The sequence below is a fragment of the Barbus barbus genome (assembly GCF_936440315.1).
Source record: "Barbus barbus genome assembly, chromosome: 11".
NCBI lineage: Eukaryota > Metazoa > Chordata > Actinopteri > Cypriniformes > Cyprinidae > Barbus > Barbus barbus.
In genome coordinates, this window is record NC_136739.1 from 18,212,231 (window position 1) to 18,227,678 (window position 15,448).

The 15,448-nt window shown below is 36.5% G+C and overlaps 1 protein-coding gene across 1 annotated transcript; it reads left to right on the forward strand.

Moving 5' to 3' along the window:
* Positions 1-8,705: 8,705 nt before the first annotated feature.
* Positions 8,706-10,618, forward strand: LOC306877414 (ly6/PLAUR domain-containing protein 6B-like; the record flags this gene model as incomplete). The annotated part of the gene is made up of 4 exons (XM_079429190.1): positions 8,706-8,808; positions 8,919-9,017; positions 9,131-9,258; positions 9,333-10,618. 4 exons carry the CDS (start codon positions 8,706-8,708, stop codon positions 9,501-9,503), a joined length of 501 nt encoding a protein of 166 aa, XP_079285316.1. The 3' UTR covers positions 9,504-10,618.
* Positions 10,619-15,448: the final 4,830 nt, after the last annotated feature.

Consider the following 15,448-nt stretch of genomic DNA (forward strand, 5'->3'; position numbering starts at 1 on the left):
TGCTTTAAGTGCTTTTATATGTGATAAAAATGCATTATTAAGTTTGTTGCATTTGTCATGTATTCAGTAATATCTATCAGTATTCGCTTCTGTCCTGATTTATGTATTAAATATTTGTGGATTCCTTAATGTTCTACTGTAAAAACTTCTGCTGTAAGGACACATAACTGCAAGAATTTACATAAAATTATTAAGAATTCGTCAGTATCCTTAAGAGCTATGCCTGTGTGTGTGTGTGTGTGTGTGTATGTTTGTGTAAAAATGTTATGGTAACGCTTTAGTATAGTGACCAATTCTCACTATTAACTAGTTGCTTATTAGCTTGCATATTACCAGCATATTGGCTGTTTATTAGTACTTATAAAGCACATATTCTGCATGACCGTATTCTACATCCTTATCTAATACCTAAACTTAACAACTACCTTACTAACTATGAATAAGCCGTAATGAGGAGTTTATTGAGGGAAAAGTAAAAGGGCAGTTAATAGTTTGTTAATAGTGAGAACTGGAACTTAAAATTAAGTGTGACCGATGTTTTAAACCTTAAGAACTTTCTTGGCTCCATGGTGTAAGCCAAATAATTTGAACATCTACGGTCATGCTGGATTTTGCCAGATCTCATCCAGTTAGATATCAGTTCAGAGCCATATGCTTCACCTGCCGTTAGTGATACCTGAGCCCACGTTTCTCCCAGGGCCCCATCTAGCCCTCGCTGTGGCCTCAGAGGCAAATGGGCAAACTCATCTCCATTTCCCAGCCCAGTGAAGCACACAAAGGAAGCCCTTGTTGCGGGGCTCTGATCTCTCTGAACCTGCAGGCCAGAGAACAGGAAGGCTTCTGAGAGTCTGCAGGAGAACGGGGGGAGCGAAAGAGCGTATGCGCTGTAATCAGTTGGCCAATTAAACAGACCCTGGTCTCTCACCCCCATGTAATGAGAGAGGCTGACACTCAAGGGTTCCTTTCTCAACATATGAACCTTGGGAAGGGATACTTCTGCTTCTGCATTCACAGATAAGCTATTTACATTTGTTATGCGCTGGTTACCATGAGATTGTATTAAATAGTTCTTAAAGTGAAGATTAAAATAATATTTATGTTAATTATGGAAGGCAGTTGGTCTAGATGGTCTAAAAGCCTTTGGGACTGAAGACCAATTTGCTTCTCAGTTTATGATGGACTTTGGAGAGTATTCCTTTAGAAAGACCATCATTTAACTTGGATGGACTAATGAAGGGCTAGGTCAGCTAGAATAGGTTGAGACACCAAATGCACATTCTCAGAATTTCTTAAAAGCTTTCTAAGCTGCTTTTAGGTGTCACGTACCAAAAAGTAATCAATACATGGGAAAGGGCCCACAAAGAAATTTAACGCGAAATATGAGAAGTGTGGAATTTTACCAGGATGGTCATTGAGGCCTTAAAATTGATGTGGAAGGAGACGATCAGCTTCCCTTTCTGAAACCTTTTTCCCGGTTCAGTGCAGGTGCCAAACGTTGTGGCTCACTCACACTTTTACAGGAAAGGTGTTTTCTGCATCTTATCGACTTTTGAGCAATAGTTTGTCAGATTTAAAAAAAAAAAAAAAATAAAAGTATTAAATTTAAGTTTTCTATAATCATTGGAAGTTTATAGATTTGTTAAGTTATTAATTATAATTTAAGTAAACGGAACAGCAGGTTGCAGCTAGTTCAAACAACTAGAAAGTTGTCACAAAAGCAGTATTCTGAACGGATGAGCAAAGACAAGATTATTTTTCATAAATATCAATTGTTGGAAGAAGTTTGGAAATGTATACATAATTGATTGAAGTATATAATTGATTTATTACAGTTTTTTTTTTTTTCATATATTTTACTTTTTTGCTGTTTCATTAATTGTTTATATTTTGCTAATGGCAAATTAGCGACTGATTTGTATTTTTTTTTCTCCAGCACAGCAACAGTGGAAAAGGGTTTTTGTAGTCAGGATATTAAGGTACGTGTCTTAGCAGAAACTGACTTCAACTTAAAAATTAAGACTAAAATCTTTAGAAATATTCACTAAATGTATAACAACTAGTCCTGGTCTTTCCTGCTGTTTTCAGTTAAGAAGAAATGCCATGACACAAGTGAAAATGATCCACTGCAAGCTGCTTTTTATATCCTAACTTACCATGACCCTCATCTTCACATACACATAAATACACACCTTAGGGATTTTCCACACAAATCTTACTTAGGCACGACTAGACCTGATCGGATAACAGAAAGGCATTATACTGAATTTATTACCGTACGTCACCTCCGTTATCCACATGACATAGCCTGAAGGATATAATGGAATCTTTACATGGCAGTTTTATATAACAATGAACAATTGCCAGTCTGATGTTGATCTGTTGATGGAAAAGATTATGCAAGTCAGTAATAGATTTACAGAATGAACAGATTTAAGCTTTTAGCCTACATCCTTCCCTGACAACTCATTTGATTAGAACAAATAAAGACCGGAATAAATAAATTACCACGATCTGCTCATTTCATTTCTTTTCTTCTCAGTACTAATTATTTTAGAAGCTCCTTTATTTTATTTTTTTTATTATTTGTTTCAATTTGTTTGAGTTCAAATGCAGTCGTGAGTTAGATTTATTATTTAAAGTGACTTTAGAATATAAATATGTTTTTTTTTTAATAAAATAAACTGATATGTAGTCATATGAATAAATATTATACAGTAATTTACCTTAAAATATTACTTAAATGTGAAGCACAAATAGTTTTTTTATTAAACAATGACTGCAAGTCCACCAGAGTACTAATAGCCCCCTTTTTGAGTTGTGGTGTAATTGTCCTCAGGGCCTTTGTGTTTTACAACCTACATGTCTGTGAGCTGACTTGGTCAGCATTGATAAATGAGTGGGAAAGGCACCAATCACAAAAGAGCAATAAAAGGAGTCACACAAAGCCCCCTTGAGTTTATATCCTTGACCTGGTGTGTTTATGACAGTCTGTCTTCCTGTGAAGGTGGGCTCACATACCTAACCAGTCACTGACCAATGGAAGACAAAGGAGATAAAAATGTGGTGAGATTGTGTAGGAAAATTCCTGGACTCTTTCAGTCCAGAGAGGAAATGAAGATGTTTGTCAAGTAAGCAGTCTGGATAGATGGATTTAATTGTGTGGTTACTCTAATTGTTTTTCCTTTTTTTATCAGCTGTTTCTTAAAGAGGAAAGTGGTTTAAGATATCAATTGGAAGTGTTTACCCATTTAAGGATCTCAACAGGAAATCTCAGGTGACTGGAACATTTGAATGTTTGTATTGTTCTTTCATTGTTGCTATGCCATGGTGATTCATGAGCTTGGTAAATATACACACACTTGAGTGTGGCGTACTTGAAATTCTGCCAGTGGTACTGTGTACTGAGCAACATGGAGGTCTTATAAATATTGCTTTGATGTCACTTTCTACCCATATTCCAACAGAAATTTGATTCCTCAAAGTGTCCTGGAACCGGGGCATTTAGGTCTTTAAAGCTTATTTTTCTAATTCATGCTAAGCTCTCAGTTCTGACATATTTCAAGAGACATGACATGTGGGTTTAAGTGTTTTTCACTTGAATGGTCAGGATCTGGGTCGTACCTATGCAGGTGCCTCCAAGTGAAATGTGGGAATGTTTTCTTCTTTTTATCTTCATGTTCAGACAAATTGTTTTTAAATTGCTAGACTTAGGATCACATTTACGAGAAGGTTGTTGATGAGCATTAAATCATGCCATTCACAGGACAAAAAGCTACTAAATGATTTCTGGATTGGTACAGTACATCTGAAGATTAGCCTTTAAGATTAGATTTCATGTGACATCATGTGTACTTTAGGCCTCTTTTTTTTTCTTCCCCAGTTTCTTCACATTCCTCTTTTTTTCAACTGTAACCTCAAAGAAGCAAAAATAGAGCACTGTATAATATAATGAAATGGATCCACCGGCCCTCAGGCCATCAGAAAGGCCCTCCGGCCCTTGAGGAGGGCGGGACCATCAACACCTATAGAAGAGCATGTCATGATTCCTGTTTTTCTCTGTCAAAAGACAAAAATCTGCTGGTTTCAAAACAAAGTAGTAAATCTGTCAGCAATATCTTCCAGTAAAATAGCTGACAGAGCAATATATATATAGAGAGAGAAAGAGAGCCTGGACATATACTGTACATCTTGTTTTGGCATTGCAAGAACTGCAAATGATATTTTGAAAAGATTTAAGCTCCTTTGATTATGAACCCAGTCTGACTTTTATCTGACCTAAAGAACACAGGATAAAACATAAATGAATCATGTGACTGTAAGTGACTCTTGAATAGCTATGGAGTCTATTTCTGACAGGCCTCTGAAAATAATTTATTCATCATTTATTCCATGTTAGTTGAAGAAAAGTCATATTAATTATATTTTTATTTATTTTCTAGCTCATGAAAAATAGTGAATTGATTAAAAAGACTAACTGAACAAAGTCCCTGAAGTCATGACAATTTGTCCTTGATTCGTTCCTGTCAAATCCTGTTGAGCCTCTTTGTTTTGAAATCGTCACTGTGGAAGACGGTTTCCCTGGAGGCGAGACAGTGGGTGCTTTGCATTCTCCACTAAAATATGTTTAAAGAACCGTTTCTTATTTTTATAGTAATAGTGCCATGACATAAAGCATTCAAGCGTTAAACCTTTACTGAAAGACATAAATGGGAAAAACCAAACTGTCTATGGCCAAAAGGCAGTCGTGAAATATTCAGGTATGTATTTGAGAATATCACCAGTGTTTTATTTGGATAATCAAAGGATAATCCACCATTAATTTGAGGGATTTTTAAAAGCTCTGGTTAGTCTGGGAACATTCCTGTAATTCTAACCCTGTCAGCACATCAGGCTTGTATAAAACTCAAAGGATGCACTAAAACTCACTGTGGTTTGATATTTACACAAGACTTGAAGATTTCACAGCTGTATATTTACTGTGACAGCCGTGAGGGACTGCTAGAACTCAAGATATCATATGAGCAATGCTGTATCATATTTCATTGATATTCCACATGCAGTTTTTTATGGGGACTGGCAGAAGGCCATATTATATTTTACAAAGTACATGAAATTCATATTGTATCAGAGAGTCAGTGGTAACATACAGTATGAAGCCTCTTGTATTTCCTGTTATTGTGGTGTTGATGTGATTTGTACACTCAGCAGTCTTTTTCTCACTTCACTCTCTGCTGATCTCACCTTTCAATGGCAGCTCTCCATAGAGGAATAACACATACTGTACTTCAAACTATTGGTGCTGCTCACAGTTATACTGTAGGTCAAACTGTAGGTTCACTTATGTTGCAAACATAAAACTATATATAATTCAATCAATCTAATTAAATTAAATCAAAGTTATAATTTAATTTGTAATTCATTCGAAATATATCACAGTAGGTAAATTCCCCTCGAGGAACTAAAGCCTAAATAACCTGCATAATGCCACAATGGTGAAAAAAAGATTAATTGCCAATCACTGCTCATTTCCATGTGTTTGCAGTCCTGGCTCAAATTCAACAGTTTATTTTCTTCACCATGCAAGTGCATGACAGAAGGTTTGGTGATGCTTGGTTCTGAAATAAAAAGCTTTATTTATGATACGATAAATAACCACCTCTCTAAGTAGGTGGTGTATGATACACTACCATTGAAGTTTGGGGTCAGGTTTAAAAAAAAAAAATTATTAGTACTTATTATTTTTTTTATACTTTACATTATGCAACACTGAAAACTAGAGTAATGGCTGCTGAAAAGTAAAAATTATGGCTTCTGAAAATTAAAAAAAAAAAAAAAAAAAAGTTATTTTAAATTGAATGTACTGTACTTATCAAGTAAGATCCTCAAGAATAGTTTTTACAATAGAGTGAATAAATTATATAGTAATAAAACAATTGACTGCGCAAACCCCCAAAGATCATCGAGTACCTCATATCATTAGTGGGTTTTAGTATTGATCAGCTTTTGCAAAAATCAATACACGAATCACTCATGTAGTGTATAGAGCAAAGTACAGTTAATCTAGCAGAGTGTTGTGTTCTGGGTGTTCCAGAGGTTATGGGGATGGGGGGTGTGCTAAGTGCGTTTGTGTGAATGCTAATTACATGGGCTAGACTGGCTTGACACCACACTGTTGACTTCACACAATGGCTAGAGGCTCCGCCCCCACAATGCACCTGCTGTCCAATCAGAAGCGGGGGTTGTCAGGAGGTTGGGGTCGGTGGTTTCTTTTCTGTTGTTGTGAAAGAGAGCTGAAATGGAAAATGACTTCTAAGCTTTCTCTTTCCTTTTCATTTTCCTTTGAAAGTCTCACTCAAGACAGGATCCTCTGGACATTTATCAGGGAATCTGTCTACTTGGCCTGTTAAACCTATAAGCTGTCCATACAGACAAAAGGCAAGTCTTTGTTTGTTTTTTGTTATTTTGTATATTTTGATTTTCAAATTTATGCATGTTTTGTGTAAACATTATTTTGTGTGAATAAGGTATGTTTTGCATTAAGTAGGCTATTTTATAGTATGTGTTTTTAGTAAGGCATCAGTTTCTGTAAATTGTAAATATTAATTATAAGATAGACTCTCACAGATGTTTAGTTACTATGTTAAAAAGTCTTGGTTATTCAGGTGGCTTCACGGATCACTGAAGCAATCAACAGGCTTCTGAAGTTCTCAAACCAGTCAGACAGCACTGCCCTCTAGAACTCATTTACATCACATTTCATTTCACTTTAAGACATTTACTTTCAAAGAATGCATTTAAATATCAAACTAGACTACAGTTTTGATCTAAAATCCCACCATGTTTCAGAATGCAGCCTTTGTTTATGTAAGAATGAGCGCATGTTTGTGTGGTTTTGTAATCAGCATAAATATGCCCAAATAAAGATGCATGCAAATGGCCATTTTATGCTCTTCACTCTTAATGAACTGCTGTTAAGTCCCTATATGTGCCCTGGCTGGTTTGTGAACTAAGAACATCTACGTTTGGAGCTGAAAGGCTTCAGGCTGCAGGCCCCTGTGTGAGTTTTAACCTCTGGGTCAGAGGAGCTGATTGCTGTTGTGCTGTCAGTCATTATATGTGTGATCTCTCTTTACTCTGCTAGAGACCCTTAGGAGTAGATTGTCACTGCCACAAGATTAATGACACTCATCTGTTTGCTTTTAAACCATATGCTGTCTACAGATGAAGTAGAGCCTGTGTATTTCTGTGTACTAAACTGATGCTGTGTGCTTTAAATCAATTGAAAGATTAAATTTAAACTTCTTTATTTTCCAGATTGTGAATGTATTTAAAGAACTTGCTCACAGCATGTTTCGCTGATGCACTCTTATGTTTATTCAGACAGGAAATAAGTTACGCAGTAAGCTAACGTCCATCACACACAGTGTCAATGCTGTGTAACTGAACACTGATGGAAACAAGCACTAGAGCATGTTAATGTCCTCAAAGAATGTGTTCAGCCTTAATCATTAACCTCTGAGGTCACCGTGCCTTACTGCTTCTTTAAATGCCAGGGGCATGTGCAAGACATTTCAAATATGGGGGCGGAAGACGTGGATGGGGACTTTAGTCCCTCGTCATCAGTTATAAGGCTGGATTTTGGTTTCCTGCTTAAAAATGTAGGTACTTGCAACTGAAGTACCAGAGGGCTTTATGCAAATGGACATATTAGTGAATCCAGCGCATTCAGTAAACTGAATAATGCATGAAATGAATGCTGTTTGGATTATTAGAATTCATAGGTTGTACTTCTTCCGAGGATGAGCCTTTGCTGTAATTACAAGAAGTAATGTGTGAATCCATCCATCACTTCTAATTCTGTTCTGTTATTTAGGCATTTGTGATTTGTCATTATTCTGTTAAAGGGATAGTTCACCAAAAAATGAAAATTCTGTTATTAATTACTCACCCTCATGTTCATGACCTTCGTTCATCTTCGGAACACAAATTAAGATATTTTTGATGAATTTCGAGAGCTCTCTGACCCCCATAGACAGCAATGCAACACAACTCTCGTGAACGTGCATCAAAGACTGAAACGGAAGAGAAGAAATTGTTGAAGAAAGTCTTTTTTTGTTTGTTTGTTTTTTCAAAAAGTATTCTCGCAGCTTCATAACATTACGGTTGAACCACTGATGTCACATGGACTATTTTAATGATGTTCTTATACCTTTCTGCGCCTTGAATGTGGTAGTTGTGTTGCTGTCTATGGAGGGTCAGAAAGCTCTCAGATTTCATTTTTGGGTGAACTATCCCTTTAAAAGAAATGATGATGGATATGAATGAATAGGAATGTTATCTTACAGCTGTAGGCATAAATGTTAGAATTTTATTTTGTATAAAATACTTTTGTAACAAAAAAGTATATTTTACATATATTATCAACATAAAATGTTTTATTGTTCTTATTAAAAGCTCATCATATCCCAGTTATAAATATTTATCTGCTTTTTACGTGAAGTACTATTTCCTGCTGTTAAGAAATGGGTTCCTGTTCATCATATGTAAGCATTAGAAGTTGTGTGTATGTGCCCTGTCTATGCCAATAATTATAATATTGAGGTGCATAACAAAATATATATTAGGACAAGAGGAAGTCAGGTGTTCAGAGACTTAAACTTTATCTTCAACTGTTTATTTTAGGAGTCACTATCAGTGTTTTAAACATGGCAGCAGATCTGGCCTTAGTCACTGTTCTCGTCCAGCTTCTTGTTGATTTGGTGACAAGTGACAGCATTGACTTCTACAATATCATGCCTGCTGTAGAAGGTGAGTTTGTTTATTCCAGTACATTTTGTAATTTTGTTCATTCATTTTAATTTTGTTAACTTCCAGTGATTTTATAGCGATACTATATCACAGTGTTCATGTCTGTGCAGCCACCCCGTACCCCAAGAGTTTTAAGTGCTTCACATGTGAACAGGCCTTAGACAATTACAGCTGTAACCGCTGGGCAGAAGATGTGTGGTGTCCTCAGAGTGAGTTTACTAAACACAAACCCACCACTCTCAGATCTCCACAGTTTTCTCTAGATTTACTTTGTAAAGCAAGATCCTTTTAAATTCCTAACAACCTGTTTCTTCATTTATAGATACTCAATTCTGTATGACAATACACCACTTCATCCATCATGGAAAGACAAAATTTGTTACCAAAAGATGTGCTGTGCGGGAAGAATGCCTGCTAGCTGGCTGTAGACATTACAAAAATACACACCATGTGAGGATTCACATACACATTATTCCACTCATACAAAAACATCTCTTATATCAAAATGTGTTTCTGTCTTGCAGGAGTGTATATCTTGCTGTGAAGGGATGGTTTGTAACGTAGAGCTGCCGACCAATCACAGTAATGCAGTGTTTGCCCAAAGACAAACCCACAGCTCAGCAGCACCCACTTTCAGGATCTGGGATTGTGTGATCCTGCTGGTCCCAGTTCTCATGGGACTGCTACCATTGTGATCCTCAATCATAAAAACCTGTTTGGTTATGAACAGTGCTGCAAATCATTGAGACAAAGGAGATGTCATCCACACTGGAATATTAATACAGTCAGATGGATGTTTTCATTAAGGCCACAGTAATATCATGCAGGAGAAAGCTAGCATTCCCATTCATCTCAATGGCAGGATGTTGCAGGATTCTCTGTAAGAGTGTGATTTGCCATCTTTGCTGATGGGCTCACAGATGTTCTCATGACTGATTAGTGACTAATCAGCCTGGAGTCGCAGGAAAAATTACATCATGGCTTGGCTGATTGGTTAATGCACCACAAGAAGAAGAAGATCACTCACTACTAGTGACTGTCTGGAGCTGTAATATAAGTCAATTTCACACTTGGAGGCTCCCTTCAAAAACAGTTGGACATTGAATAATCTCCAATAATATAATGAAATATGCGACTTAGACATTACTTGCAAATGATTTTATTCTTTTAGAAAACACAATGACTTGGAGTGGAGAAGGATGCATTTTGCAGCCAAATGGTGTAGTGGCAACTCGACTATGCAAATCAGCCAAACCATAGCTCTTTGGTGGATTCAGCGAGGAGACGGCCAGTCGGCCAGTGGTGGAGGAACAGTGTACACAGGAAGTTGCTGTGTCAGGAAAGTCTGTCAATGGAGTACTACCGCTTGTGATGACTGCTTACTAATGACGTGCTAAATAGGACAGAGAACCAGACGGGTTGCAAAACAGCATTTAGCAACTAAAGCAGTGGAATTAACTTATGCTGCCTCACTGGATTGTATTGAGCAAATTGAGGCTCACACACTGAGCATTAGAAGTCTCTGTGTGGGATGGTACTGTGGCTCTGGTCCCAGGTTCTGTCACACAAGCCAAGCACAGCAAGGAGAGGATGCGGGATGTGCTGTTCTAGTTTCTAAATGAGTGTCTCTAAAAGAGATCTGGATTGCTGCATAAATATCAGTGCTTTGAGAACATGGACCTGCATCACATAAAAGCACTGATTAATTAATTAAAATTAAGTACATTTCAAGCTATTCTGGCTTGACTATATCAAATGCTGTCATGTTTTGCTGTCCCAAAAACCAATAGAAATAAAAATGTGACCATATTTAACTAATCCTAAGGTGTCCATGCACAAATATTCTATAGATGTTCAATTATTATGCTTCTAATATTTACGTTACAGCTGGCATTAGATGAAAATTCACTCTATCTGTTTTCTAAATATATTTTATTTATCTTATTGTGAACAATTCTTCTGTTCATGTTTAAAAAAAAATAAATTAACCTCATAATTTTTAATCAAAATGTCATAAACCGCACCACCGACCTACAACCTACTGCTAGCTGATTTGCCTCCATCCAGTCAAGAACTGATAGAATTGAGTCCTCATCCTACATTTTTCTTTTCTTAATTGATAATTTCACTCGAAATCAAAATACTGATTGCTACTTTCATTTGTTATCACAACTTTAAAAATGGCATTAAAACTCATATAAACAACATTTTATAAACAAAATTTGTTCATTTTTACATTACCAAAAATCTTGAATCATTGCATGTAAAAAAAAATTATAAACAGGAAATTCTACATATAAAAAACCTAATAAAACTTAGTTCTAGAACTGTTTCATAGATGTTAATGTACAAACCTTACAGCGCGGCTGTGTTCCTTCCCATGAAGGTTGATGTGAGTTATGATAAATAGTCTTGTTTACGTTCATTGGGTTGATTAAGTGTTTAAACGGTTTCTCGTCTCTTTAAACTATAAGACACCGCTGTGCTTTTTGTATATGAGCAGCAGGGCTACGTTTTTAAAATTCCTTCCATGCCGATCTGAGAACAGTTTCTGTCTTTTCACATAAGAATGCCCAGGTTTAAATTTGCAAGAGGGAGCTGCACCGCATACAGCACAAAAGAGCAACCCCCCCCCCCCAGAGCTCTGAGAACAATAAAAACATTCCCAAGAGGATCTCAGTGTGGGACACAAAGCCATGGGCCATTAATATCATTGCTGTCTGGAATAATGAGGGTTTTTTTCTCACTAAACCAAACATGACATATGGTTCTTCCTCTAAAATTGTTGCAGAGAAAATGAGATTTGGTTTCTGTGTAGCTGCTTCACTGAGTTATGAAGTTAAAGTGTCTGTGTGTGTTCCTGCTCCGCTGACTGTCTCGCCGTGTGTGCTGTTTGCTCTGGCTGTTGGCTGTCTTTGTTCTGGTTTTATTAGGCGTGGAGTTGGAGTCTGTCACATTCAGACTGTGGAGAGTCGTTTATCTCCCATTGAGAAAAACAGTTATCAGTGCTGCTGCGCTCATCTGCACCACCTGTGTCTTTAGTATTCAGAACCCAGTCTGTTCAGATGAGGAGACAGAAAGCTCATGGCTCTTATCCATCCAGATGCCTTACTGTGAGAATGTTAGCCAACCAAAAGACATTGTAATTAATTAAAACTTTAACAGTATGCTTTATTGTACAGTGGAGTCCAAAGGTTAGCATTGGACGTTTTTTAAAAAATGAAAGAAAATGTCATTGATAAAAAATAATAATAAATTCTTAAAAATAATTAAGAAATATTTTCATTTTTTTTTGTATTTTTAGGTCATTAATCCAATAAGCAAATTGTAATGTTGATCATGTGCACTCCACATGATGTACAGATTTTCTTGCATCCATTGTAGCTCAAGATGTTTGAAAATTCTCATGCTAGAGAACATGATTGTCAGATGTTACAAATACTAATAAATTGTCAAATTCATGTAATTTTTCTACAATTCTTAGGTGTTTTTAAATTATTATTAAACTATTTTTAAAGATTCATTTTCTAATTTATGTAAATGTTCACTCAAATTTGTTTCTTATAATGTAATATTTACCATTGTATAACACATTTTGATAAAAGATGGATTGGTAATTATCTTTAATAGGCTATATACAGTAAACATTATGTTTTTTTCTACAGTTTCCCTGCAATAAAATTTTAAAGGAATACAGGACTCATTGGAAAGTCCCCTCAAACATTCTTATTAATTTAAAGGAAAATTGACATGACTTAATTTATTTATTAGATTATCCAGTGATGCATTCGGTAATAAGAGTGACTGCAAACTTTTACGTCATAAAAGTAGTACAAAAGCATTTACTGAGAGGCATTTGATACTCTCAAACAATGAACAACCTTCATTCCTGCTCTTGTTTTTATGGTGGCGCCATGTAAATTTGTGTTTCACTGAAGTCTGGTGATTGGTGATGTCTCCTCACACAAACATCTTCAATAATTGTGTAAGTGACTTGTGATTGGCTTCACTGGGCACATACATCTTTAGCAAATTAAATAAAAGCAATCAATAGCACCTTATCTGAAGAATATGGAGATTTTACTGATTTTTTATTTTTATTTTTATCTTTTTTTTATCTGTTTGGTATAAATGAATTAATTCACAGTGCAGGAATCCGGCCATTCACGCTTGGCAGCTACTCTATGTCTTTAGATGTTTAGAATGAAATTGTGAAAAAAAACACATGAAAATGCAATGGGAAAAACATTTCCCTACTACAAGGGCTCTTGACAAACAAGAAATGTTCTTTGAACACAAATACCCTCTTTCGACAAGCCTTCTGTGGTAATCCCAACACAGCACTGGCCGCATTTGATCACTGGATCGGGCCTGTCCTGTAATCCGAATGAGTCACCCGGCTGCATTGTCCGCTTGTGTATATGCTCTGTGACGGCCAGCCGGGCTTAACATTCCGCTGCAGGGCCAGAGATCACCACAATAATTGGCAGCCAGCAGTGTTTCCAGAGGGATTTTGTTCTACATGAGCATCTGACCTCTCTGAAACCTGGTCGAACCAGTCCTCAAAGACAGCTCTGTACCCTCAGTGCCACTTAGTCATTGGACAATAAAAATACCAATGAGCGAGAAGTTTTTCTGATGGATTGCAGAGCAGTGGACCTCATTGTTTATGATTCTGAGACATTGATTATGGGCCTGTGACCCTTTAAATGAACACTGCAGAACACAGTGAAATTCTTAAACATGCAATCAGAAGTGTAACAAGAAAAGGAAAAGTCTGAATAAAAATTAAGTAACAAACAATTGCTTTAGACAAAGTGAGATTAACCCACATTATAAACTAATAAAAGTTTGTTCAAAAGCCAGAGCCTGGTCTAAAAGTAGAGACTCTGCTACAATGTTGACGTGCAGCTGACGGGAGAAGACAGGTGTATCTCACTCTGTGATCTTTAAGCACATGTGAAGAGCAGTTTCTGTGAAGTCTGAAGACTTGCTGAGATCTTACACCCCCTGTGTTGCCAACAAACCTTTCAGCATGAAAAATAAATAACTTGGGGCTGATGGAAAGTACATACTTGGCCCCTGTTGACCCGCTCTCGCCAAATATTTAAGAACCAGAAATAGAATTCAGCTAAACTTTTCATTATCCCTCCCACATTAAAAGGTATTAAAGGTTTAGTTCAGTCAAAAATAAAATTGTTAGCCAAGAGGTAATCAGTATTACTTTTCTGATTCAAATTGACCTTTGTGTAACCAGCTTTAAGAAGTTATTACGAGTCTTGAAGAAAACAAATTAGATGAATTACTTTTTAAGACTAGTTTAAGTGGTTTATGCAACCAGCCCAATGTCTCTTCAGAAAACTTGGATTTAACAAGTTGATTAATATGGATACTTTTACTCTGCCTTTTATATACTTTTGAAGCTTGAAAATGTTGATTACATGGACAGAATGTTAGAAGAATATTAAAAATGTCTTCGTTTTTGTTCTAAACATGAATGAAATGCTTATGGGTATCAAAGTGACGAATGACAGAATTTTAATTTCTGGATAAACTAATGCTTTACTGTAATTACAATGTAATGTACAAGTATATGACCTGAGCACAACAAAAATCGCCTAAAGCAAATGTCTTGAGATATGACTGTAGATGAAAGCAGAATATAAAGAAGATTGTGTAAGTCATTAGAAGTAGGAATGCAGAATTGCTTCCAGCATTTCATCTCTAAATCCTCTTTTGCAGATGGGCATTTATCCCTTTCTGTAGAAATGATTGACATGTTGTGAGGAAGGCTCCTTGAAAAGACCAGAACGGATGATGGAAGTATGCTGGAGGCAGTCATGCCTTCACCACTGTCCCTGTAGTGCACACCATCAAAGATGAGATGATTATGTGCCTCTCGCATGCCAACCAAATCAACTAGACGGCTGGTGACAGGTAAGAGCACAGACCAGGTGTGTTATTCCCTTCTGGAGGTACAAAAAAAAAAAAGCATAAAATGACTGATGAGTAATAGTCAACTCATCATTGTGTTTTTGACTTTGGCACATGGGCAAATGTTGAATGTCATGGGTGTTTTTTTTTGTCTTTGATAAGTAGATTTTCAGGTATGAAAAATTCTCAACACAACTACAACTGAGATGTTCCTCAGAGAGCATGCAGGCCTGGAATGACTGCTGGTGTTGGTTTGCAACTGTACAGCCTGAGGCAGAAATGACAATGGCAGTTTAAAGAGAGCATTAACATTATACAGTCTCAGACCTTTTCCCTTGAGCAGGGCCTCACATAATACCACACATTCGTTTAAATCTGTTACCGTTTAAAATTGTCACAGCTGCCATAAAGAGATTATCCACCTTATTTGTAAAGTATGAGGCCATTTGTAACTTTAATGTGCGAGGTTTCCAGTGTCATGCGCTTCAGTTATTTTAGCTGTACAAAGACCATCTGTTATGATGCTTGATAATGCAAACTGGTATTTGACATTATTATTTCAATCATAAACACACTGGTTTGCAGCACAAATAATTTTGCCTATTCACAGAAAATAGCTTTTTTCATGTTGTAAAATAAGGTGGACAGACACCATTATGTTTGAAGAAGGCTATGTGCATTACAGAACACAAACAGTATATATTTG